Source organism: Trachurus trachurus (genome assembly GCF_905171665.1).
Source record: "Trachurus trachurus genome assembly, chromosome: 22".
Taxonomy (NCBI): Eukaryota; Metazoa; Chordata; class Actinopteri; order Carangiformes; family Carangidae; genus Trachurus; species Trachurus trachurus.
Window position 1 is genome coordinate 932,541 of NC_139907.1, and position 23,837 is coordinate 956,377.

At 47.0% G+C, this 23,837-nt stretch overlaps 2 protein-coding genes across 2 annotated transcripts; both read left to right on the forward strand.

The window, feature by feature from the left end:
• The first annotated feature begins 434 nt into the window (after positions 1-434).
• lgals3b (lectin, galactoside binding soluble 3b) lies at positions 435-9,803 on the forward strand. The gene is made up of 7 exons (XM_083998842.1): positions 435-495; positions 1,133-1,156; positions 3,511-3,622; positions 4,587-4,831; positions 7,695-7,783; positions 7,902-8,070; positions 9,391-9,803. Exons 2-7 carry the CDS (start codon positions 1,151-1,153, stop codon positions 9,547-9,549), a joined length of 780 nt encoding a protein of 259 aa, XP_083854968.1. The 5' UTR covers positions 435-495; positions 1,133-1,150; the 3' UTR covers positions 9,550-9,803.
• Positions 9,804-12,213: 2,410 nt separating this feature from the next.
• fbxo34 (F-box protein 34) lies at positions 12,214-22,833 on the forward strand. Its single transcript, XM_083998811.1, has 3 exons — positions 12,214-12,398; positions 17,832-17,910; positions 20,404-22,833. Exon 3 carries the CDS (start codon positions 20,408-20,410, stop codon positions 22,280-22,282), a length of 1,875 nt encoding a protein of 624 aa, XP_083854937.1. The 5' UTR covers positions 12,214-12,398; positions 17,832-17,910; positions 20,404-20,407; the 3' UTR covers positions 22,283-22,833.
• Positions 22,834-23,837: the final 1,004 nt, after the last annotated feature.

Sequence of the window (23,837 nt, forward strand, 5' to 3'; positions counted from 1 at the left end):
AACGCAGCATTAGCCAAAACGACCGGATCGCTTACTTCTGCTTTAACTTTTAAATAATATAATAAACAGCAGATATGTATATATACATATAACCTACTGTATGTATGTGTATATATGTATGTATGTAGCCTATGTATATGTATATGTATATGTATATGTATATAGGCCTACATACCTATATACATACGTACATACATACAGTATGTATATACGTATCTGCTGTTTGGTTTCCGTGGCAACTGGCAATAACAAACAGATCAATAATCCATCGCTGATCCTCTTTGATCTGAAGAGTTTGTGAAAGAAAAGAAACAGTTTGACTTAAAAATAGAGTTCACATGTCGCCATGGCAACGCTCCCAAATACACACCCACTGTGTGTGTGTGTGTGTGTGTGTGTGTGTGTCATGTGAGCAGGGTGTGGCTGCTGCTCTATAACTGCTGCTGCTGCGCTCACAGTGTCTGTGTGTGTCTGTCTGCAGCCAGGTGGACTCAGGTACGTCCCGGTGTGTGTCTGTGTGTGTGTGTGTGTGTCTCTGTGTGTGTGTCTGTGTGTGTGTGTGTGTGTGTGTGTGTGTGTGTGTGTGTGTGTGTGTGTGTGTGTGTGTGTGTGTGTGTGTGTGTGTTGTTGTTGGGTTAAGATTCAGACAGAGAGGACAAAGTGAAGTGAGTTAGTGAATCTGTGTGTTTATGAGTGTGTAGCCTATATGTGTGATATGTGTGTATATGAGTTTATGTAATGTGTTTATATGTGTGTGTGTGTGTGTGTGTGTGTGTGTGTGTGTGTGTGTGTGTGTGTGTGTGTTATCTGCAGCTGATAATCATAATTACAGGTTGTTGATTATTAGTTATTAGTTATTAATTAGCTACTGATGATCTGTTGCTTTGGTCACGGTCCGTTAACAGGAAGTAACTTGTCAAAGTAAAAGTTGCTCGGAGGAGAAGTTCTTCCAGCTGAACAGTGACGCTCCTGTTCCCCCACCCTCCCCCACCCCAACCACACCCCACAGACAGACACACACACACACACACACACACACACACACACACACACACACACACACACACACACACACACACACACACACACACACACACACCCAGGTGTAACGTAGTGTCTCTCTGTGTTTCAGGTCGACAGCAGCAACAGGATGAACGTAAGTCTGACTCTGTTATAACACCACACCGCAGCAGCTGGGGGGGGGGGGGGGGGGGGGGGGCGGTGTGTGTGTGTGTGTGTGTGTGTGTGTGTGTGTGTGTGTGTGTGTGTGTGTGTGTGTGTGTGTGTGTGGTGGGGGGGCGGGGGGCAATGGAGACTGTGACGCAGTCTCTAATCTCCTGAAAACATCAAACGCATCACGAGGAAACAAACAGCGACCTCGTTGACTTCCTGTTGCAGCCGACGCCCAAAACCTGAAGTCTGTGTTGACAATGACAGGAGGGGGGGGGGGGGGGGGGCGGGGCGGGGTCGCTATGGCAACACAGCAGTGCAGGTGAAAGGAGACGGTGTGAAGGAGGAGGAGGGTGGGGTTAGGAGGGGGGGGGGGGGGGGGGGGGGGGGGCCGAGTGTCAATAGACCAATAGAGCTGCATTCATGTGAAAAACCAACATGTTCATACTGAACATTCCTGATGACTCAGTCCACCCTGAACACACCCTCACACACACACACACACACCCTCACACTGACACACACACTCATCCTGACACACACACACACACACACACACACACACACACACACACACACACACACACACACACACACACACACACACACACACACACACACACACACACCCTCACACACACACACTCATCCTGACACACACACACACACACACACACTCATCCTGACACACACACAGTGTTGCGTTCAGGGTCTGCTAAGTCTGTAACTGCGTTCACACCAAAATCTTCCAAAGCGTCAAGACACCGAAAGTCAATTCATTTTCAATGAGATTTTCAGATGAGAAGTTGAACCATGGTTAACTTTATGGTAATTATCTATCTGTGCGTTCACACTAAAAGCTTCCAAAGCGTCAAAAAACACTCAAGGGTGCAGCGCTTCAGGCAAGACAGCTTCCAGAGAGAAAACTTCTAGGAGTTCATCTTCCATTAGATCCTCAAACCTGTTTATTAGGAGATAGAGATACAAATATCGATGCACAATTAAGAGAAGCTCAAAAGAAGTTTCTCTCATTGGTCTTGTGCGTTGCCAGGAGGAAGTGCATCGGCATCACATGGAAGTCTGACTCCCAACTTTCTATAGGAAGACGGGTTTCAGACATGAATAGCTGTGTTCCACTTGGAAAATGACATATAGACTCAGGAAAGACTGTCATCCTTGTACAGAGATGTGGCAGCCTTATTTGGCGTATATATGGACACATTGTCAGCCTCTCTGATGGACGGGTTGTAGATTTACAAGCTCTTGTCTACCTTGACTCTCAACTTTTTCCCTTTTTTTATTTTTTCCTCTCTCAGTTTGTTGGTGGGTGGGTTGGGTTGGGGAGGGGTTTGGAGTTCTGTGTTTGTGTTTTCATGCATATCTTGAAAAATGCTGAAAATAAGATACTCTAAGAAAGACAGCTTCGAAAGCAGCAAATATTTTCAGCCGCTTTGGTCGCTCGTCACGTGACTGACGTCAAAGTTCGATCGCGCTGGTCATTGGGGAGCAGAAGGACGGCTCTATTCTGACTGGTTGCCGCCAAACCGTGTCATAGCTAATTACCCTGAAGTTAAAGGGACAACCAGGAGTTTTGTTAAAGCGAAGTGTTTCCACACTACATTTATGAGCCTCCGCACCGTGAAATTCTTTGACCGGTGCAAGACAGACTCATGTTTTCATTCATCAAGAATTAAAGTCAGAGGTTGGAAGACGATCACATACCGTCGTAGTTCCCACCATAAACGGAGATTCGGCGGCGTTATTCTCATGACTCGCCACGAAACCGAAAGTAAAGAAACGCTGGTCGGCTCGCCCAGCATTTCCACCACCACTAATAATAACAAAATAACCATAGAGACAAAACCATAGATTTATCTAAAATGGACCATTAACAAGTGGTAACGTAGATTCATCCACATTAATATCAGACTTTTTATAACCAAATAGAAACTCCTCGTTGTCCCTTTAACCAAGACTCAACTTCTCATCTGGTGACGCTTTGGTCGCTCAGTGTCGCCGGCTCTCATTGAAAATGAATTGACTTGTGGAGTCAACTGGCGTCACAGCGCTTCCAAAGCGTTCAAAGCGTCACCAGACGAGAAGTTGAACCTTGGTTAACTTTAGGGTTTTTTGTCCTTTGGCTCCCAATGACCAGCGTGATCGAACTTCGACGTCAGTCACGTGACGAGCGACCAAAGTGACAAAAAATATTTGCCGTTTTGGAAGCTGTCTTATCTGAAGCGATGCACCCTCAAGTGTTTTTGAGGCTTTGGAAGGTTTTGGTGTGAACTGAACGCACAGTGAGGAAACTGATTCATCGCTCTCTTCCTGTTTCTGCAGCTCTCTGACGCGCTCGGTGATTGGCCCGCTGGTGGTAACCAATCAGGAGGCGGTGGCGGCGGCCCCTGGCCCGGACAACCTGGACAACCAGCCAATAACCCCGCGTGGCCAGGTGAGTCCACCACCCTTCAACACAGCACTCAGCTGGTCGCATGGAATGAATGAAGTTATATTTATTTAAGTGTTATGCACCAGTTAAGGCGCCTGTAAGGGCTTACAAGACACATTTCATATTTCATATAGACAACAAACTAAATCATCAGAGCACAGACAAAACAACAACCACATGGAATTCACATAAATAATTCACTTTTTCTTATTGACCAGACACTTTTTACGAAAGTAGCTATAGAAAAAACGTATTTTCTGAAGAATCATTTCAACTTTACCTCATCATCATCAGCCCAAAACAACTCAGGCTTCACATTTTGCATTTTCTGAAACAAAAACTGCCTGTTCTGGCTTCGTCATATAACAGGCAATGAAACACAAAATGCAGTTCATCCTCGATTACATTTAGATTACATCTTCCCTCTTCAGGTATTGAGTTAAAGGGATAGTAGCATTTCTTTTTAAAGTGGGGTTGTATGATCTACAAATAGCCCCTAAGTACTTTAATTGCAAGACTCTCTGCACTCCTCCCGTTAGCAATTATTATTATTTGGAGCTAACCAACTGCTGATCGGCGGGCGCTAACCCTGGGCGGAGGGATACGTGAGTTGGTTAGGTCCAAATAAAAACTGTGTTTTTCCTGCACTTTGAAGGGCTGGAAAAAATTATATTATAGCGAACAATGGAACTGTGTATTTTTTTCCAGGTAAAACCTCTTTTAGGCCGTGAAAATAGGCCGTTTCTTTGGGTCTGTTCACAACACTGTATGTTGTAAATCTCTGGGCAGGGCTATTATGGGCTGGCGTTGCTAACGGGAGGAGTGCAGAGAGTCTTCTACTGCAATTAAAGTACTTAGGGGCTATTTGTAGATCATACAACCCCACTTTAAAAAAATGCTACTATCCCTTTAAACCTACTTCTCTTGCCAGTTGTAGCTTCAGCTCGTGACTGTTGTGTCCCCTCAGGTCAGCCGGCTGCCAACCCCACCTGGCCGGGGGGGCCGTCGGCTGGGGGCGGAGGGGGGGTGTGGCCTGGAGGAAACCCCGCCCAGCCCCCGCAGCCCGGTTGGCCCTCCCCCTCCGGACCGCCGGGGGGAAACCAGCCCGCATGGCCCTCCCCCTCCGGACCGCCGGGGGGAAACCAGCCCGCATGGCCCTCCCCCACACCTGGACCGGGACCGGTCCACCCCACGGCCCCCCAGCAGAGTCTGGTCAGTTACAGACACACTAACACTAACAGAGTCAGAGTCAGAGTCAGAGTGTAATGGAACAAATTATCTTTTTCTGCCTGTACTCTCTCTGTGGTGTACCACAAGGCTCAATTCTGGGGCCCCTGTTATTTTGAACATACATTAACTCATTGAATGCCAAATACGTAATTTTACGTTTTTTGATTATTGTTTTGTTAATGAAGAAAATAGACCCTCTAACGGACCTTATGTGTGAATTTGGGAACTCTGTGATGAACAGAACTGAAATAGATGACGACCAAAAACTCACGATCTGGACATTTTACCATAGTTTGTTTCAAAGGAGGTTAAATCGAAAGCAACTGGACTTAGTTATTTGTCCAGTTGCTTTCGATTTAACCTCCTTTGAAATACTATGACCTGGGCAAATGAGATTATGCACCGGCTTACCATAGTTTGTCTTTTGCCGGTTTCTGCATTGGGTCCAATCAGTGGCTCATGCAGCTTTCTAGGCGCCAATCATACTGAATAAAACAGCCCATATCTTTAAATCTATTGTTACAGCTTGGTGCCACTAGTTAGTGAACACGTTCAGCTTCGGAGCCGAACAGGAAGGGGTCTCAGTCCCTCTCGGTCTAGCAGTAGTTGTGTTAATGTTGTTCTGTAGCGCCCCCCCATGGTGGTTTTGTGAATAGAACAACAGTATTTATCTGACACGACGAGCTCTTTGACCCAGAAATGTAAAGTGTCAGAAGAGCGACAGGCACAAACAGCTCATATCTCATAAAAGACGCTACATTACATCTCCATTTCTAGAAAACAAGCAGGAATTTAGATGAAAACTGGCCACTGTTTATCTTGGGATGGCTCAGGAACGGAGCCATGTAGAAATAAACGGTTTGTCTCCATTGGAAGCAGAAGGTTTCACCTTTCAAACGAGCCATAGTATGTGTCCATAGCTATAATATAGAATACACTATGGCTCTACAAAAATGAATGTTTCAGATACACTATACAAAACTGTTTGCAGATGACACAAGTCTATTCTGTTCTCGTAAAGATCTCAAAACCATCACATACCTCTTTTCCACTGAGCTGGTTCCAGTGCTGGTTCGGAGCTAGAGACTTAGCACCGGTTCTTTGCTTTTCCACCGCCTGAGAACCGGTTCTTGGTTCCAACCATGCACCAAGTCCTTGCTGGGCTGCACCTAAGAACCGGTTCCTCCAGGGGCTGAGGGTGGGGTTACCTGACCAGTATTGTTCTGCCCTCGTCAAAGAGTCCCCTTCTTATCCTAGGCAGACAGATAACTCATTCACACACTGTCGTTGATGTCAATCGGTTTTATTCTTCACCACTGATTTACAGTGACAGCATAGGAATAGGTAAAACTGAAATTGAAAATAACAAAAATACACAATTATTGTACAGATCTCACCAACATACATAATATTAGCGCATTTAGCTAACAGAGCTAGCTAACACAGCTAGCTAAGAACAACTAAGAAGCAATTTACATATGAACTGACTATTTTACTAAACATTAATTAACATCTGCATGAAACATAAACATTTCCATGAATACGAGCGCCTTATTTCAAGTTACTCACAGACAATGCCTCGATTAACACCCCAAGAAAGGTGAATGTCGACTGTCCCCGTGCTCAGCTCCACAATGTGCTCATGAAAACAGAAAATTCAAGATGGCCGCCTACATAAACTAAAGGCATGGCATGAGGCCCACACAAGAACTAGCACCACCTAGTGGCTGCAAAAATAAATAAATCGTTGGTTCCACCCAGGTCAGAACAAGTATGAAGACATACTGAGACGTTATCGATACCGTATTAAGTCTGTTTGTCTGCTGTGTAATCCATGTAAACACAGTTGAAGCTAAGTAGCTAACAGCAGCTAACACTCATATCAAAACATATCGCCGTCAAAACGTAGTCGCCGGTCGCTGTGATTTTGGCAAAGGCGGCTTCCTTTCTTCTTTTCTTTTATCAACCGGGTTTAGGCTGAGAGTTATCGCTAATTATTGCTGGTCAGGCTGGAGGTATTAAATTAAGAACTTGGTAAAATATATATCTAGCCTATATCTATAAATCCAACAAAGTATCACTTAATATCAAAATATCTTGTCAAACTATCACTTAATATCAAAATATCTTGTTCTATCCGCTTTGATTTAAAACCAGGGATAGCCTACTGTTAGGCCTAATTCTTCTCTTAATGTTGAAATAGATAGAATACCTTTAATTAATGTGCACTGTACATGTTTCCTTGGTGTATACTGCTTAATGAGTCTTTGTCCTGGAAACCTCATATTGTGACCTATTAATAAGCTTTTAGGCTACTATGTGTGAGTGAGTGCTTAGCATAATGACTCATTTTTCAAGCTTTTGTATTGCATTGTACTATGTTAAATCATGTTAAACTATGTTTGGTTTTACTATGGTTAAAAGGTATAAAAGGTTTAAAAGGTATAAAAGGTTCTTGTACCAATGCATGAGTAGGATGTATTAAAATAGGAGGATAGGACTTCTTTAAAACGGTTTAGAGATTGAGATGATCTAATACCCACAGGTAAATGGTCCCAGTCATTTGGTCCTTTGAACATAAATGTTTTTCTACCTATTGATTTCCTATTGTGAGGCACTGAGAAGTAGGAATAGGATAGGTAGATCGCCTGGTTTGATAGTTGGATGTAAGTTGCACAAAATAGGCCTACTGTTTTAGATAAGTCGGGTAATTAAGGTGAATACATTTAAATATAAATTGAAACCAGTTTATCTGTCGTTGAGTATGAAGAGAAGAGAAGTGAAGAGACTGGTACATTGAACCATGTTGTTTGATTGACAGATGAAGATGTTGTTTGATTGACAGGCGGTGCCGTACAACCAGAACCTTCCCAGTGGAGTTTATGACAAAATGTTGATCACCATCGCTGGAACCGTCAAACCCAACGCTGACAAGTCAGTCATTACTTTATTATTGATTGATTGACTGACTGACTGACTGACTGACTGACTGACTGATTGATTGATTGATTGATTGATTGATTGATTGATTGATTGATTGATTGTCTGTCAGGATCACCATCGACCTGGCCACGGGCAGCGACATCGCCTTCCACTTCAACCCTCGCTTCAACGAGGGCGGCCGGAAGGTGGTGGTGAGGAACAGCTGCGTGGGGAAGAAGTGGGGCCGCGAGGAGCGCGAGCTGCAGCACTTCCCCTTCGTCCAGGGCCAGCCCTTCGAGGTCAGACGACCACGCCACTTCACTTCCTGTCATCATCATTGTTGTTTATTTATTTTTTAATTTAACCTTTATTTAACCAGGAATAATCCCATTGAGATTCAGAATATCTTTTCCAAGGGGTTTATTGCAAGAGGTTTATTGTTTATTGAGGATCCCCATTAGCTAGACTTGTAGTCGAGACCGCCTGAACCGAGACCAAGACACTACCAAGACAGACCAATACCAAGACTAAGAGCAGTTGAGCTCAAGACCGAGAGATCAAGACCAAAAAAACCGAACTAGTTACACCATATTTTGCTATTCTGCATGAGTTGTAGAAGGCGAGAGGACAAGCGCCAACGCGTCTGTGTCACAAAATGCATGTGTGACAGTGGTGGTCCTGTCAATATGCCTCCAATTGATCATGTGCCCTGGCTACTTGGCCAAGGGGATGTCCCTTTGGGTGACTGGCAAGCGCGCATGACTATTACCCGGGAGGTGTGGGTTCAATCCCCGCCCGGGCCCTCTTCACCTTGCCACACATGTGATTGGTCCCACTTGAAGGGGGCATATAAATAATGATGGATATTGTAGGCTACAAATCCCTTCAAGACTGTTCTTCAAGTCCGAGACATTGCGAGAGCGAGAGACCCGAGACCGAGACAAGACCAAGACCACAAAAAAGACCAAAAAGACCAAGATCGGTCTCAAGAACTACAAGTCTACCATTAGCCGACGCACAAACGCCAGGCTAGTCTTCCTGGGGTCATTTTCAAAAAGTTCAAAATAAAACAACAATACACAGATCAGTTACAATAAAAAGAAAAGAAAAAAAAGGAAAGAAGGAAAGAAAAAGAAAGTTCTCAAAATGGTAACATAAAAGACTAACTCTTAAGTCTGAAAAATGATTTTACATGTTTCTTAAATGCTTTTTTTAAAACTTGGAATAGTCCTAATATTTAAAGGAAGAGTGTTCCATAACGAAATGGCTCTATACACAACAGCTTTTCATTGAACTAGTTCTTGGTCGTGGTAATGGAAGTAGACCTTGAGTTGAAGCTCTGGTGCTGTCGTGGTGAACATCAGATTTATAACCAATCTGATTACAGTAAAAAGAGCTGTAGAATACTTGTTGTGAATAAGGTTTAGAATAGGTAACAATAAACTGCTGGATAACCTATGAATAACCTTCAGCCATCCAAGACAATACTCGATCTATAGGAACAATCATAGTCATCATATCATATCATATCATCATCGTCGTCAGGTTTGGTTGTGGTTCGTTGTGGTTCGGTAACAGTTTGTGGTTTTGGTCGGTAACAGTTTGTGTTTCTGCTGCAGATGAAGATCCTGTGCACCAGCAGAGAGTTCAAAGTGGCCGTCAACAACTCTCACCTGCTGGAGTTCAAACACCGGGTCCCCGACCTGAGGTCCATCACCAGACTCAACATCTACTACGACCTCAGTCTGTCCAAGGTGCTGATGGAGACCACGTCCTGAGACCACGTCCTGAGAGATCCACCAGATCTACTGGAGATCCACTGGAGATCCACCGGAGATCCACTGGAGATCCACCGGAGCAAACCAACACTGCTCCACCAGAGGAGATCTGGAGAGACACCAGGGATCTACTAGAGATCAAACTGGATTTATGATCCTCACTGGATCGACTGTACAGATCATGTAGGTTTACAGTCTTCAGCAGTCACAATGGATCCTCTGTGGATCCTCAGCTGATCCTCTGTGGATCCTCAGCTGATCCTCTGTGGATCCTCTGTGGATCCTCTGTGGATCCCCAGCTGATCCTCTGTGGATCCTCTGTGGATCCTCAGCTGATCCCCTGTAGATCCTCAGCTGATCCTCTGTGGATCCTCAGCTGATCCTCTGTGGATCCTCAGCTGATCCTCTGTGGATCCTCTGTGGATCCCCAGCTGATCCTCTGTGGATCCTCTGTGGATCCTCTGTGGATCCTCAGCTGATCCCCTGTAGATCCTCAGCTGATCCTCTGTGGATCCTCAGCTGATCCTCTGTGGATCCCCAGCTGATCCTCTGTTGATCCTCAGCTGATCCTCTGTGGATCCTCAGCTGATCCTCTGTGGATCCTCAGCTGATCCTCTGTGGATCCTCAGCTGATCCTCTGTGGATCCTCAGCTGATCCTCTGTTGATCCTCAGCTGATCCTCTGTGGATCCTCTGTGGATCCCCAGCTGATCCTCTGTGGATCCTCAGCTGATCCTCTGTGGATCCTCAGCTGATCCTCTGTTGATCCTCAGCTGATCCTCTGTGGATCCCCAGCTGATCCTCTGTGGATCCCCAGCTGATCCTCTGTGGATCCTCAGCTGATCCTCTGTGGATCCTCAGCTGATCCTCTGTGAATCCTCTGTGGATCCTCAGCTGATCCTCTGTGGATCCCCAGCTGATCCTCAGCTGATCCTCTGTGAATCCTCTGTGGATCCTCAGCTGATCCTCTGTGGATCCTCTGTGGATCCTCAGCTGATCCTCTGTGGATCCTCAGCTGATCCCCAGTGGATCCTCAGCTGATCCTCTGTGGATCCTCAGCTGATCCTCTGTGGATCCTCAGCTGATCCTCTGTGGATCCTCAGCTGATCCTCTGTGGATCCTCAGCTGATCCTCTGTGGATCCCCAGCTGATCCTCTGTGGATCCTCAGCTGATCCCCAGTGGATCCTCAGCTGATCCTCTGTGGAATCACAGTAGATATTAAGTCAAGTCAAGTCAGCGTTTATTTGTATAGCACATTTAAAACGACAGCAGTCGACCAAAGTGCTGCACGTAGGGTAACAGTTAAATAAAACAATGGTAATAAAGGACAATTCCAGTCAAATCCAACCTGGGGCTCTACTGTAGTTTCTGATATTTCAGCTCTAACAGAATGAATCTGATGGTTTTCTTTCTAATGTCTCCTGTTCTGCAGTAGTTCTGTCTGTCCCTGCGTTTTTCTGTGAATAGAAATGGTGTTTTTATGGGATGTAAACAGCCTAAACAGCCTAAGATCCGTCCGCTCCCATTCTACGTTGCTGTGGCGATGCAGGGACAGACAGAACTACTGCAGGACAGAGACAGTATATAGTAAATCTAGACCTTCATTCTGTTAGTGCTGAAATATTAGAAACTACAGCCCAGGTTGGATTTGAGTGTAACTGCCCTTTAAGTGGATCTGTCCTGTACTATTTTTCTTGTGTTCGAGCTCTGGTGACTCATAAATAAAGGTTTCATATTCAAGCTGCTGCAGTTTGTTTGTTTGTTTGTTATTGTTGTTGTTGTTGAAAGTGAAGACGGCTCAAAGATAGTTAATTAGACACGAGGACACGAGGTCTCACTCTGTCGTCTCACTCTGTCACTGCTGCTGTGAACAGGAACTCTCAGAGTGTGTAATCAAGATACTGAGAATAAAGTTTCCTCTTGGAATAAATAAATATAAAGAAATTATGACACAAAATTAGTGAAAAAACTTTAATGGTCGAATAGTTTTAGTTCAAAGAGGAGAATAAACAGTCGTTTTATAACCAGTGGAACCGCACGTTCCTTCTCATCCATTTAAAAAAAAACTTTATTCATCATCAAATAGTATGAACAAGTGAAAAAGGAACAAAAAAAAAAAGCGACAGACATTCCAAGACATGACAAAGGCACACATCGAAATGATATAACAAACATTATCAAAATATTTAGATAAATAGTAGATAAATAATATAAGAAATATAGAAATGACTAAATAAATAAGTGAATAAATAAAATAAATAAATAAATAAATAAATAGGTCTAATAAAAGAAATACATTATAAAAAAGGAGATTAAAAAATATATATATATCTATCTAGCATATAAATATATATATCTATCTAGCATCTAGCAGACAAGTTCACTGAATGTAATTTGAATAAAATTCAATAGTGGATTCAACATGTGACAGAGACTCAAAATATATATTTTTAATTCAATTGAAAATAATGGGAATGAAGGGGTTGCCTTGGAGATTTTGACTTTATGTACAGTAGGCTATATGGAATTTACCTAGTAATATGAAAAGATTAATTGTGTTAAATGTATTATTATGAGAGAAGGTTCCTTCTCGTCCATAGACGATCTTCGTCAGGCTCCGTGACGTCATCACGCAGCGGCTCCAGCTGTACGTCAGTAGTGGCTGCTTCTCTCCAGAGGAACCGACAGGTTCTGGAGCAGCGGAGCAGCGGAGCTCCGGTCCGAACCGAGACTCTTTAACCCCCAAACAGAGCGTCCATACCCGGGTCAGAACCGGACCGGACCGGACTGGACCAGACAGGGAGCCCCGGCGGAGAGAAGCGGAGAGAAGCGGAGAGATCCCCGCTCAGGTTAGTGTGACCCTCGGCCTCTGTCCGGTCGGTGCCGCTGCTGCGACCGTCTGGACCGGACTCGAACCTGCGGACTCGAACCTCCGGGCCGCTGCTGCAGTTTAACCAGAAACACTTTGAGTTGGTTTTAAATGTCGACGCTGCAGCTCCGTGTTCGTTGGTTAGCAGCAGAGGCTAGCTAGTTAGCCAGGTGTATCACTGTTTCCAACGGCCGCGGCTAGTAGCATGCTAGTTAGCTCTGGTGCTAGTAAACTTTGAGGAGCAGTGAGGCTGCGGCCTGCAGCTGCTGACACCAGCTGATCAGCTGCTGATCAGATCGATCGATCGACTCATCATCCCGATAGTCAACAGAGGTGAAGTGCACGTCACAGTTTGCTAAAGTCCACGGTGACGTCACTAGAAGTCGAGCTCGAGCTGATCAGTGAGAAAGAAAAGAAGCAAAAAAGATCACGTGAGATGTGTTTTTATTGTGCTGAGGTGATAATTGATGATTAATCGATGATTATTGATATCAGAGCTGTTGATTGATGAATTTGTTGGTTTGTTTTCACATAAAGACATGGACATGTTGTTGTAAAGTGTGTGTTTAGGTGTGTGTGTGTGTGTGTCCGCTGTGTGTCGTGTGAACACACCTGAGTTACCTGAGCTGAAGGGGGAGGAGCTTCCTGTCACATGACCTCACCACAGAGAGTGTGTGTTGTTGTTTTGTTCATGCAACAGAACACACACACACAGTGAGGTGTTGATCTTTAGTTGACCTCTGACCTCTGACCTGCAGCAGATCAATATTGATGAGGTCATTGAGTGTTGGATCAGAAACACGTCGCTGACAGACTATTGATCTGTCTGTTGACCGATCGCTTTCGAAGACAGAAAGCTTCCCAACATTAGAAGTGACTTAAAGGGATACACCAACATTTTTCCGTGTCTTGCCTCACTCCTGAGTCCATGACCAGCAGATAGACACCATCCTTTCCACTGTGTGTGAGTAACCATGGAGATAGAGCCGTATCGCCCGTAATTAGCTTAGCTCAAACACTGGAAGTGTATAGGTAGTGTAATGGCGTGTTTCCACTAGCAGCAGTACCTGCAACCAGGTACTTCTGGTATCACCTCAGCCCTGGTTCCAAGCAGCCGAAGCGTTAATAAAACATGACGTCAGCCGACTGCCTTCCACTGATTGGCCGATGAGTGTCGTCACTGGAAGCGACGACCGACAACAGAAATGTTCCTGCTGAAGCCTGTTATTACCTACGTGACTTTATTAAAGGGATAGTTCAACATTTTTGAAAATTGGCCCATCGCCATGATCCCCCTAGTAATAGCAGTAGGTTCGTTACCTTTAATTGTTGGTCCAAGCTGCTTTTAGATCGGGGGAGAAGAATACAGAGCGGCGCAGCTACACTACGGAGGCTAATGGAATTTCTTGGTTTTGCTCATCAAACTCAGCAAATACACAACCAAAAAACTCAAAAACGCTGTGGTGGACAAGTTGTGACCTGCACATTCACCACGCTATGAGATAATAGCGGAAAGTTAAGAGAAGTGAAGCAAATACTCAGAACTACTTTCTTCAGTGAACCACTGGTCGGAGGGACACAGTGTGCGCACCTCAGCCAGTGCCGTAGTATACGGACGTATCTGCAGTAAACAGGCGCTTTTGAAATCACTCCGCCGAGCAGCCGTCTAGAGTGTAAAGTCCGACTTTGCCTCTAAAACAACTCCATCTCGCAACTTTCCGCTATTATCTCATAGCGTGGTGAATGTGCAGGTCACAACTTGTCCACCACAGCGTTTTTGAGTTTTTTGGTTGTGTATTTGCTGAGTTTGATGAGCAAAACCAAGAAATTCCATTAGCCTCCGTAGTGTAGCTGCGCCGCTCGGTATTCTTCTCCCCCGATCTAAAAGCAGCTTGGACCAACAATTAAAGGTAACGAACCTACTGCTATTACTAGGGGGATCATGGCGATGGGCCAATTTTCAAAAATGTTGAACTATCCCTTTAAGTTTTAATATTTTTTCATGCGAGAAAGTAACTGTTTAGATCCCCATGTGCGGTTAGTTTATCCAAACGACGGCGGTTTAGAAGTTTGCCCCGATGTTTGTGGGAGAAGTGAAGCTCCAGGTCCGAGCAGCGACCGCGACATCATAGAGGCAGCAGCCTGGCTCCTGACGTGCTCCGCCGGCCAGCCTACCACCGTCACCCCGGGGAGAAAACGACCGCTAATTAACTTCCCCGATGGCTTTTAGAGGTTTACCACCGGCTGGTTAAACTTGGTCTCATTGATGAAATCTAACAATTGTGGCTGTATCAGCAGTTTGTTTGTGGTTAGACAGAAGAGCAGCACTGCCTTGGGGTCTGAACGCACAGAAAACACCACATTTACATCAATAAATAAATGTTTTACAATGAACCAGGCCGATCTCAGAGCTGGCAAGACTCTCCGGTAAGGCATATTGAACGGTTAAATGCCGTTAACGGGACGAGAGCAGTCAAAACGGCGGTTTAAAGCTAGCTACAGCGAGGGTAGGTTCACTTCCTGTTTACAAAGTAAAAGCACCAATTCTATCGTAATGGCTTTCCTTATGATAAAAGGCAACGGGTATTTTATTTTGTGAAGATAACAGGAAGTGCGTTGCTCACTACGGCTAGCTTTAGTAACGCCGACTTCGTTGAAACAAAATTGTAAACAGCTGGTATTTAGTCAGATTTTCAACACGTTGGGGATCTAAACGACTACTTTCTCGCCTGAAAATGTTTCAGATGTTGCTAAAGTTATATACTAACAGAGTTTAGAGCGTTGCTCGGCGCCGTGTAAATGACGTCACGGCGGTACTAGTGATACTCAGTTATAATGGAAACACAACCGAGCCGAGCCGTATGGTGTCTATCTGCTGGTCATGGACTCGGGAGTGAGGCAAGACACGGGAAAAAAATATGTTGGCGCATCCCTTTTAAAGGGATAGTTCAACATTTAGTCAAACTGGCCCATCACCATAATCCCTATAGTCATAGCAGTAGGTTTGTTACCTTTAATTGTCGGTGCAAGCTGTTTTTAGAACGGCGGAGCAGAGCCGTGAGCTGCTCAGAGCTACGCTACGGAGGCTCATTATGGGATTTCTTGGTTTCCCTCATCAAACTCATCAAATACACAATCCAACAACTCCACAACGCTCTGGTGGACAAGTTGTGAGCTGCACATTCACCACGCTATGAGATAATAACACAACGTTACCACACAGAGTTGTTTTAGAGGGAAATTCGTGCAAAACCGCTGATGCGCGTTGCCTTCAGGGACAGTTTTTCATCAACTGTCTCTGTATTTACCTATAGGAGACAAGAGATAAGGAGGTAGGAGACAGGGGATAGGAGATATTACTGCTTAATGAAAAACAGACTTTTGAACCAAATAATCGATTTTCCTGAAGAGATAACAGGAGAAGTTACAGAATATCCCTTTAATCCTCTGTGTTTCTTTTGTTTTCCTTATGGAGTTGGGCTTAAACATTTGCCCATAGAGACACTGTTGGAGCAGATGAGACTGTGTGTGTGTGTGTGTGTGTGTGTGTGTGTGTGTGTGTGTGTGTGTGTGTGTGTGTGTGTGTGTGTGTGTGTTTATGTGTGTGTGTCCTGTTCAGACTTGTTGTTGAGTCAAACAGTTTTCAAGATAAATTTCAACCACAGAGTTTCAGCTTCCTTGGTGTGTGAGACAAAGCATAAAAAACCTGTTTGGTTGGTCTGAACAACCACACACACACACACACACACACACACACACACACACACACACACTCAGGGTGTGGTTGCGTGTGTGGTTGTGTGGTTGTGTGTGTGTGTGAACAGGATGAAACAGTTTCAGATGAGTTTTATTTCTCTAAATCACAGAGGAACTGAGACTGAGCTCCGACCAATCAGAGGCCGGGGAACGGTCACATGACTCAGCAGCTGTGATTGACAGGTGCCGGGTCCAAGCCCACCGATCAGGTGTGTGTGTGTGTGTGTGTGTGTGTGTGTGTGTGTGTGTGTGTGTGTGTGTGTGTGTGTGTGTGTGTGTGTGTGTGTGTGTGTGTGTGTGTGTGTGTGTGTGTGTGTGTGTGTGTGTGTGTGTGTGTGTGTGTGTGTGTGTGTGTGTGTGTGTGTGTGTACATTCCAGACATATTGATCAGCCGCTGCCTTATATAGACACAGGGGGAGAATCCTGGCTGCTGATTGGCTCAGACAGACACACACTTAGTGTAAGCAGAGCAGAGTGTGACAGCAGCTGTTTGGTGTCACTTACACACACACACACACACACACACACACACACACACACACAGAGTCCTGTACCATATCAGCAGAATGTGCATTGACACTGTTCAGTATCGTCATGACGACATAACTCATCTTTAAAGTCCCAGTCTGTAACTTATTTGTCTTTTTCTGATCAAAAATCAAACATGTCTTTCATAAATCCGTATTTGACTGAAGGTGAATCACAGCTGCTACAAATGAAAGCTTTCTGGTTCCTTAGAATGAGTTGTTACAAGTCGTTACAAATACATAAGTGGGCGACGCACCGAACCGAGGCGGCCATGTTGCATCGTGACCGTAGGTAACCACGGAAACCGAACCGAGGCGGCCATGTTGCATCGTGACCGTAGGTAACCACGGAAACCGAACCGAGGCGGCCATGTTGCATCGTGACCGTAGGTAACCACGGAAACCGAACCGAGGCGGCCATGTTGCATCGTGACCGTAGGTAACCACGGAAACGGCCTGTTAAAACTGTCACCACTGTGTAGTGTGAGGAAGGACGGAGGCACCGGTGTTGCATTCAGGTGCAGTCAGGCAGACGGCCGTCGGCAAACCGACCGGATGTCATTTTACTAAAACAATACCACATCACCATGACAACATGTTGTCAGACCACTTGTTTACATAGAGGCTTGTTTATCCTGTTACATGCAGCGTCTGTTGTCTGTCTGACGTCTGCCCCATTTCACCTGAATGCAACATCAAGAATACGTTCAGATATGCAACCACACCGCTAGATGAGGGGAATTCATACACATTATACCTTTAAGAAAAGCTCAAAAGAAGTTTCTCTCATTGGCCTTGTGTGTTGCCAGGAGGAAGTGCATCGGCATCACATGGAAGTCTGACTCCTAACTTTCTATAGGAAGACGGGTTTCAGACATGAATAGCTGTGTTCCTCTTGAGAAAAAATGACATATTCACTCAGGAAAGACTGTCATACTTGTACAGAGATGTGTCAGCCTCATTGATGGACGGTTGGAGATGAAGAGCTCTTTGCTGTCACTGCTTCCTGTTGTCTGCCTTGACTTTTCTGTTTCATGTTTATCTTGTTGAATTGAAAGCTGATAATAAAATATTCTAATCGTGCAGCCCTGATGATGATGATGATGATGATTGTGTATGTGTGTGTGCAGGGGTCCGACTGAAGGTGTGAGCGATGTGAAGCTGAGGGACCAGAGGAGCAGCACCAGCCAATCAGCACGCAGCCTGGAGGTGAGGTGAACTGACAGACAGCCAATCACAGAGCTCCATGTCCCCGTTAGATCAGGTCACTATGTCTCCACGGCAACGGCAGCAGCAGCTGGGGCTTCTGGGTACTGAGTGAATCACCTGCTAGTTAACAGTTGGGTTGTGTCTGAAACCCCTCCCTCATTCCCTCCTCCCTACTCACTACATAGTGAATTCAATATAGTGACTCACTGGTCAAATGAAAAACACTTTCGGACACTACTCCGCCGCACAGTTAATGACGTATTACCGCGATCGTAACGGCCGATGGGTGTAGGTACCAACATAAAAAGAGGAGTAAAGCAATATATTAAGCGGTAATATATATATTTAAGCATCAAAGATGTTCAATCAAACCCACATAGTTTGAAACAACATTCAAAACACACAGCCAGTGTCACAACTAAGCAATATAAAGTCCGCTAGCTTAATGCTAACGTATAATGTAAAATCTCATAGACGGGCTAACAGAAATTAGCATCGCTATCCAGAGTCTGTGGTCAGTTTATAACGCTTGTTAGGAAATGCATAAATTGCATTTATTTGGTAACTACATCGGTCACTACTGCATTTATTTGGTAGCTACACCGGTCACTACTGCATTTATTTGGTAACTACACCGGGCACTACTGCATTTATTTGGTAGCTACACCGGTCACTACTGCATTTATTTGGTAGCTACACCGGTCACTACCAAGGGGGCAGTTGTGGATCTGAGAAGTGAAGCTCACTTCCGCGTTCAAAAAACTGCAATCCCCCCGGCTTCCTCTGGGGGCTGGTGTCAGAAGGGAGCATTCCCCATAGACCCCCATGTTAAAATCGCCGATTTTACATCCTCAGTAAACATGTTAAAAGCCTGGTGTCAGAACGTTTTTTTTTCTCAATCGATAGTTTCTACCCCCGCACACACTCTGAGGGGGGTGAATTTTTTTTAAACTCTACCGTTTTACTGTTATTAGGTTAAAACTCTGGCCAATTAGGGCGCGGAAATGTTGAGTGACAGGCCCGAGCAGCTCCGTGGACAGCTGCTTCGAGGCCAGTGGGCGGGTTCTCGGCCGGCCAATCCAACATGGCGCTGTCCAGGCCGCCATATTTGAGTCACAAAAACGACTCCCCAAAACCAATGGGTGACGTCACGGACGCTACGTCCATTCTTTTTACAGTCTATGGTCACTACTTCATTTATTTGGTAGCTACACCGGTCACTACTTCATTTATTTGGTAGCTACACCGGTCACTACTGCATTTATTTGGTAACTACACCGGGCACTACTGCATTTATTTGGTAGCTACACCGGTCACTACTGCATTTATTTGGTAGCTACACCGGTCACTACTTGCATTTATTTGGTAGCTACACCGGTCACTACTTCATTTATTTGGTAGCTACACCGGTCACTACTTGCATTTATTTGTATACCGGTCACTACTGCATTTATTTGGTAGCTACACCGGTCACTACTGCATTTATTTGTATACCGGTCACTACTTAATTTATTTGGTAGCTACACCGGTTGCTACTGCATTTATTTGGTAGCTACACCGGTCACTACTTGCATTTATTTGGTAGCTACACCGGTTGCTACTGCATTTATTTGGTAGCTACACCGGTCACTACTGCATTTATTTGGTAGCTACACCGGTCACTACTTGCATTTATTTGGTAGCTACACCGGTCACTACTTGCATTTATTTGTACACCGGTCACTACTGCATTTATTTGGTAGCTACACCGGTCACTACTGCATTTATTTGTATACCGGTCACTACTTAATTTATTTGGTAGCTACACCGGTTGCTACTTCATTTATTTGTATACCGGTCACTACTTAATTTATTTGGTAGCTACACCGGTCGCTACTTGCATTTATTTGTACACCGGTCACTACTGCATTTATTTGGTAGCTACACCGGTCACTACTGCATTTATTTGTATACCGGTCACTACTTAATTTATTTGGTAGCTACACCGGTTGCTACTTCATTTATTTGGTAGCTACACCGGTCACTACTGCATTTATTTGGTAGCTACACCGGTCACTACTTGATTTATTTGGTAGCTACACCGGTCACTACTGCATTTATTTGGTAGCTACACCGGTTGCTACTTCATTTATTTGGTAGCTACACCGGTCACTACTTCATTTATTTGGTAGCTACACCGGTCACTACTTCATTTATTTGGTAGCTACACCGGTCGCTCTGGGTCGCTGTGGTAACGACGATCCGTGACTGCAATGCATGATGGGATATCTTGCTCCGGTTAGTGACCATCAGATGTTCACTACATTTGGCGGTGAATTGTGGGATAGATTCAGTCACTAGATAGTGAACATTAATAATCACTAAACATTCAGACACCACTACAACAACTGGTCACTAGATAGAGAGGAGGGGGGGTTAGGACAAAACATCCCATAACTGAACATCATTGATGATAACCCCCCCCCCCCCCCCCCCCCTCTCTCTCTCTCTCAGCATCATGAAGCTCGTTCGCTCTGAGTTACGGTTGGACGCCGCCGGTGTCCCGACGCCATCCCAGCGGAGCGGCGGTCTGTTGAAGAGCTGCGGCGGTAACCATGGCAACGTCAGCAGCAGCCGCCTCCCCTTCAGCGTCATCTCCACCAACACGCTTCGCTGCAGCGCCGGCGGCGGCACGACGACGAACAGCGCCGTGACGACGTCGCTGCGGCTGAAGACGTCCAGAGTCGCCCTGAAGCTCCGCCCACAACAACAACAACCGCCGCCAACGGCAACGCCAACGCTGTCGCGCTGCGAGAACGACCTGCGGTTCTACCAGACCGCCGCCGAGGACGTGGACGCGCCGCCGGACGTCTGGACCGTCATCAGACCGGGACACGTCCGCGAGAAGATCGCCATGTTCGCTTCAGAGGACGAAGCTGCGTCGCCGCCGGCAACCAACGCCGCCACCGCCGCGTCGGCGCTCGGCCGCGCCGCCAAGGCCAAAGGCAGCTGGGACGAGACGAGCCGAGCTAAACGCCGCCGCCGCTCTGGAGGAAACAACCAGAACCAGCAGCAGCAACACGACGGCCGGCTGCGGCGCTCTGACTCCGCCCCCCGGCCGGTGGCGGTTGCCGTGGCGGCGCCGGTTGTTGCCGCGGCGCCGGTGGCGGCAGAGGAGTCTGAGTCGTCGGAGTCGGAGCAGTCGGTGTCGGTGGTGGAGATGGTGGCGTTCCTGGAGCAGCGGGCGAGCGAGCAGCAGCTGGACTGTAAACCGTCGCTCGCTCTCCACGAGCCCGACGGCGTCCGCGTGTCGGACATGGTGGCGCGGCTGGAGGGGGCGGGGCTAACGGGCAGCGAGGGGGCGGGGCTACGGCGGCGGCCCGACGGGTTAACGCCGAACCCTCTGTCCCGGAGCAGCAGCCTGAGGCGGTCGGTCGGACGCGTGCTGCTCGCCGCCGCCACGGCAACCGACTGCAGCGCCGCACTGACATCACCGGTGACATCATCACCAGTGACTTCATCACCTGTGACATCGTCAGTGACGTCTGAGGCGTTTGAGAGTCCGGGCCGGGAGCCAATCAGCTGCTTAGAATCGTCCTCGTCCTCGGGCGATGAGGTCGAGGTCGTTGTCGTGGCAACGCCCCCTCAGCGCGAGGAGGCGGAGCCTGTCCCCGGCCTGTTGTTCCTGTCGGAGCTCCGCCCCCTTCGCCACAGAACGACGCTCCACCTGCGCCCCGCCCCCTCGCTGCCCGTTAGCCCCGCCCCCTCGCTGCCCGTTAGCCCCGCCCCCGACCTGCTGGACGGCCAATCAGAGAAGAGGAGGAGCGGTAAGAGTCCCGAGGCGGCGGCGGATGCGGCGTTGGCAGCGGTTGTTTCAGTGTCGGTGTCGCGCCGTCCGTCTGCATCAGCTTCGCCGTCGGCGTCGGCGTCGGCGTCGGCTGACTTCCTGTGGCGGCGGCGGCGGCTGCAGCAGCTCTTGGAGCCCCGCCCCTTCCTCTCTCTGCTGCCGCTGCACCTCCTCCTCGCCGTGCTGCGCCTCCTGCCCACGCGGAGCCTCGCCGCGCTCAAGTGCAGCTGCCGCTACTTCCGCTGCGTCATCGAGGACTACGGCGTGCGGCCCGCCGACTCGCTCTGGGTGTCCGACCCCCGTTACCGCGACGACCCCTGCAAGCAGTGCAAGCGGCGCTACGGCCGCGGCGACGTGTCGCTGTGCCGCTGGCACCACAAGCCGTTCTGCCAGGCGCTGCCCTACGGCCCCGGCTACTGGATGTGTTGCCACGGCGCCAGCAGGGACACGCCCGGCTGCAACGTCGGTCTCCACGACAACCGCTGGGTGCCGGCGTTCCACAGCATCAACGTGCCGATCTACAGGCGCAGCCATGACGACGACTGAGCTGAGCGACCACGACGACGACGCAGACTGCAGCTTTAAATGTGGGCGGGGCCAGAGGCCGGAGGGGGCGGAGCCTCGGACAAGACTCCTCCCCCTCCTCCTCCTCTTGGCTCGTGACATCACAGATCGTGGTCAGTTGGTGAGCTGAAGACGGTGACGAGGTCGTTGCGTTCAGCTGCTCTGATTGGCTGCTGCTCTGAGGGGGCGGGGCTTCTCTGCACCTTGTTTGTGTTTACAATTGTACATAAAAATCAGAGTTTATGAGTTTTTTTCTGTTTTGTTTCTCGGTCCTGAACGTGAACCGGTTGATGTTTTATTCCAGATGTTTTCAGGAAGGGGGGAGGGGGGAGAGGGGGTGAGAGGAGGGGGCGTGGCCTTGACGTCTCCGAGACGACGACGATGATGATGCAATAATATGAACCTGGACTTCAGAGCTTCTAGAAAAAAAGAGCGAAGTGTGAGGGTGAAACTGGGACCGTGTCGGTGTGTGTTGCTTCTGCTTCCTGCTGTTAAAAGATGTTTTGCTTTAATAAAGTGCTTTTCTCAATGGTCCAAACCACCGCACGACTCACCTGTTGTTATTCACCTCTAGTGTTACACACCAACACACAACAGACACACTACTCCTCTGGTACGCAGTTTATTTTGTTAAAGGGGTCCATGACCAGCAGATAGACATCATCCTTTCGACTGCGTGCACTGCAGTAACCATGGAGATAGAGCCGTATCGCCGTAATTAGCTTAGCTCAAACGCTGGAAGTGTACAGGTAGTGTTAGCCTGCCTCCACCTAAAGTCACTAATTAGCTTAGCTCAAACACTGGAAGTGTATGGGTAGTGTTAGCCTGCCTCCACCTAAAGTCACTAATTAGCTTAGCTCAAACACTGGAAGTGTATAGGTAGTGTTAGCCTGCCTCCACCTAAAGTAGCTAATTAGCTTAGCTCAAACACTGGAAGTGTATGGGTAGTGTTAGCCTGCCTCCTACCCGAGCTGAAATCAGCAGCCAGAAGCTGATTTCATTTTAGCTCTAAACTCTGTAAATATATCACTTTATCCACATTTCAAACATGTTTAGGTGAGAAAGTAGCCGTTTAGATCAGCAGTGTGTCGTTAATTTGTCTAAATACCAGCTGTTTACAATTTTGTTGGGACGAATTTGGCGCTACTCAAGCTAGCCGTTGTGACCAACGCACTTCCGGTTACTTTCACAAAATAAAACACCCGTTGCCCTTTACATACAGAAAACCATGACGATAGAATTTGTGCTTTTACTTTGAAACAGGAAGCTAACCTACCCTCGATGTAGCTAGCTTGAACCAAAATAAAGCGTCTTTGCTTGAACCCTCCGTTTTGACCGATCTCGTCCCGTTAGCGGCATTTGACCGCTCAAGATGCCTTACCGGAGAGTTTTGTCAGCTCTGAGACGAAGATCGGCCGCCGGTTTCCGTTTAGAGTTGCTGAAGAGTTTCTCTGATGAGGTCAGGTGGAGGCAGGCTAACACTACCCATACACTTCCAGTGTTTGAGCTAAGCTAATTAGAGACTTTAGGTGGAGGC

Bases quoted from the DNA above. Each gene is read 5' to 3' on its own strand.
- lgals3b (XM_083998842.1), top strand. The intron at 3,623-4,586 runs GTGAGTCCACCA...GTGTCCCCTCAG, and splicing joins CAATAACCCCGCGTGGCCAG to GTCAGCCGGCTGCCAACCCC. The intron at 8,071-9,390 runs GTCAGACGACCA...TTTCTGCTGCAG, and splicing joins TCCAGGGCCAGCCCTTCGAG to ATGAAGATCCTGTGCACCAG.
- fbxo34 (XM_083998811.1), top strand. From the start codon at position 20,408: ATGAAGCTCGTTCGCTCTGAGTTACGGTTGGACGCCGCCGGTGTCCCG.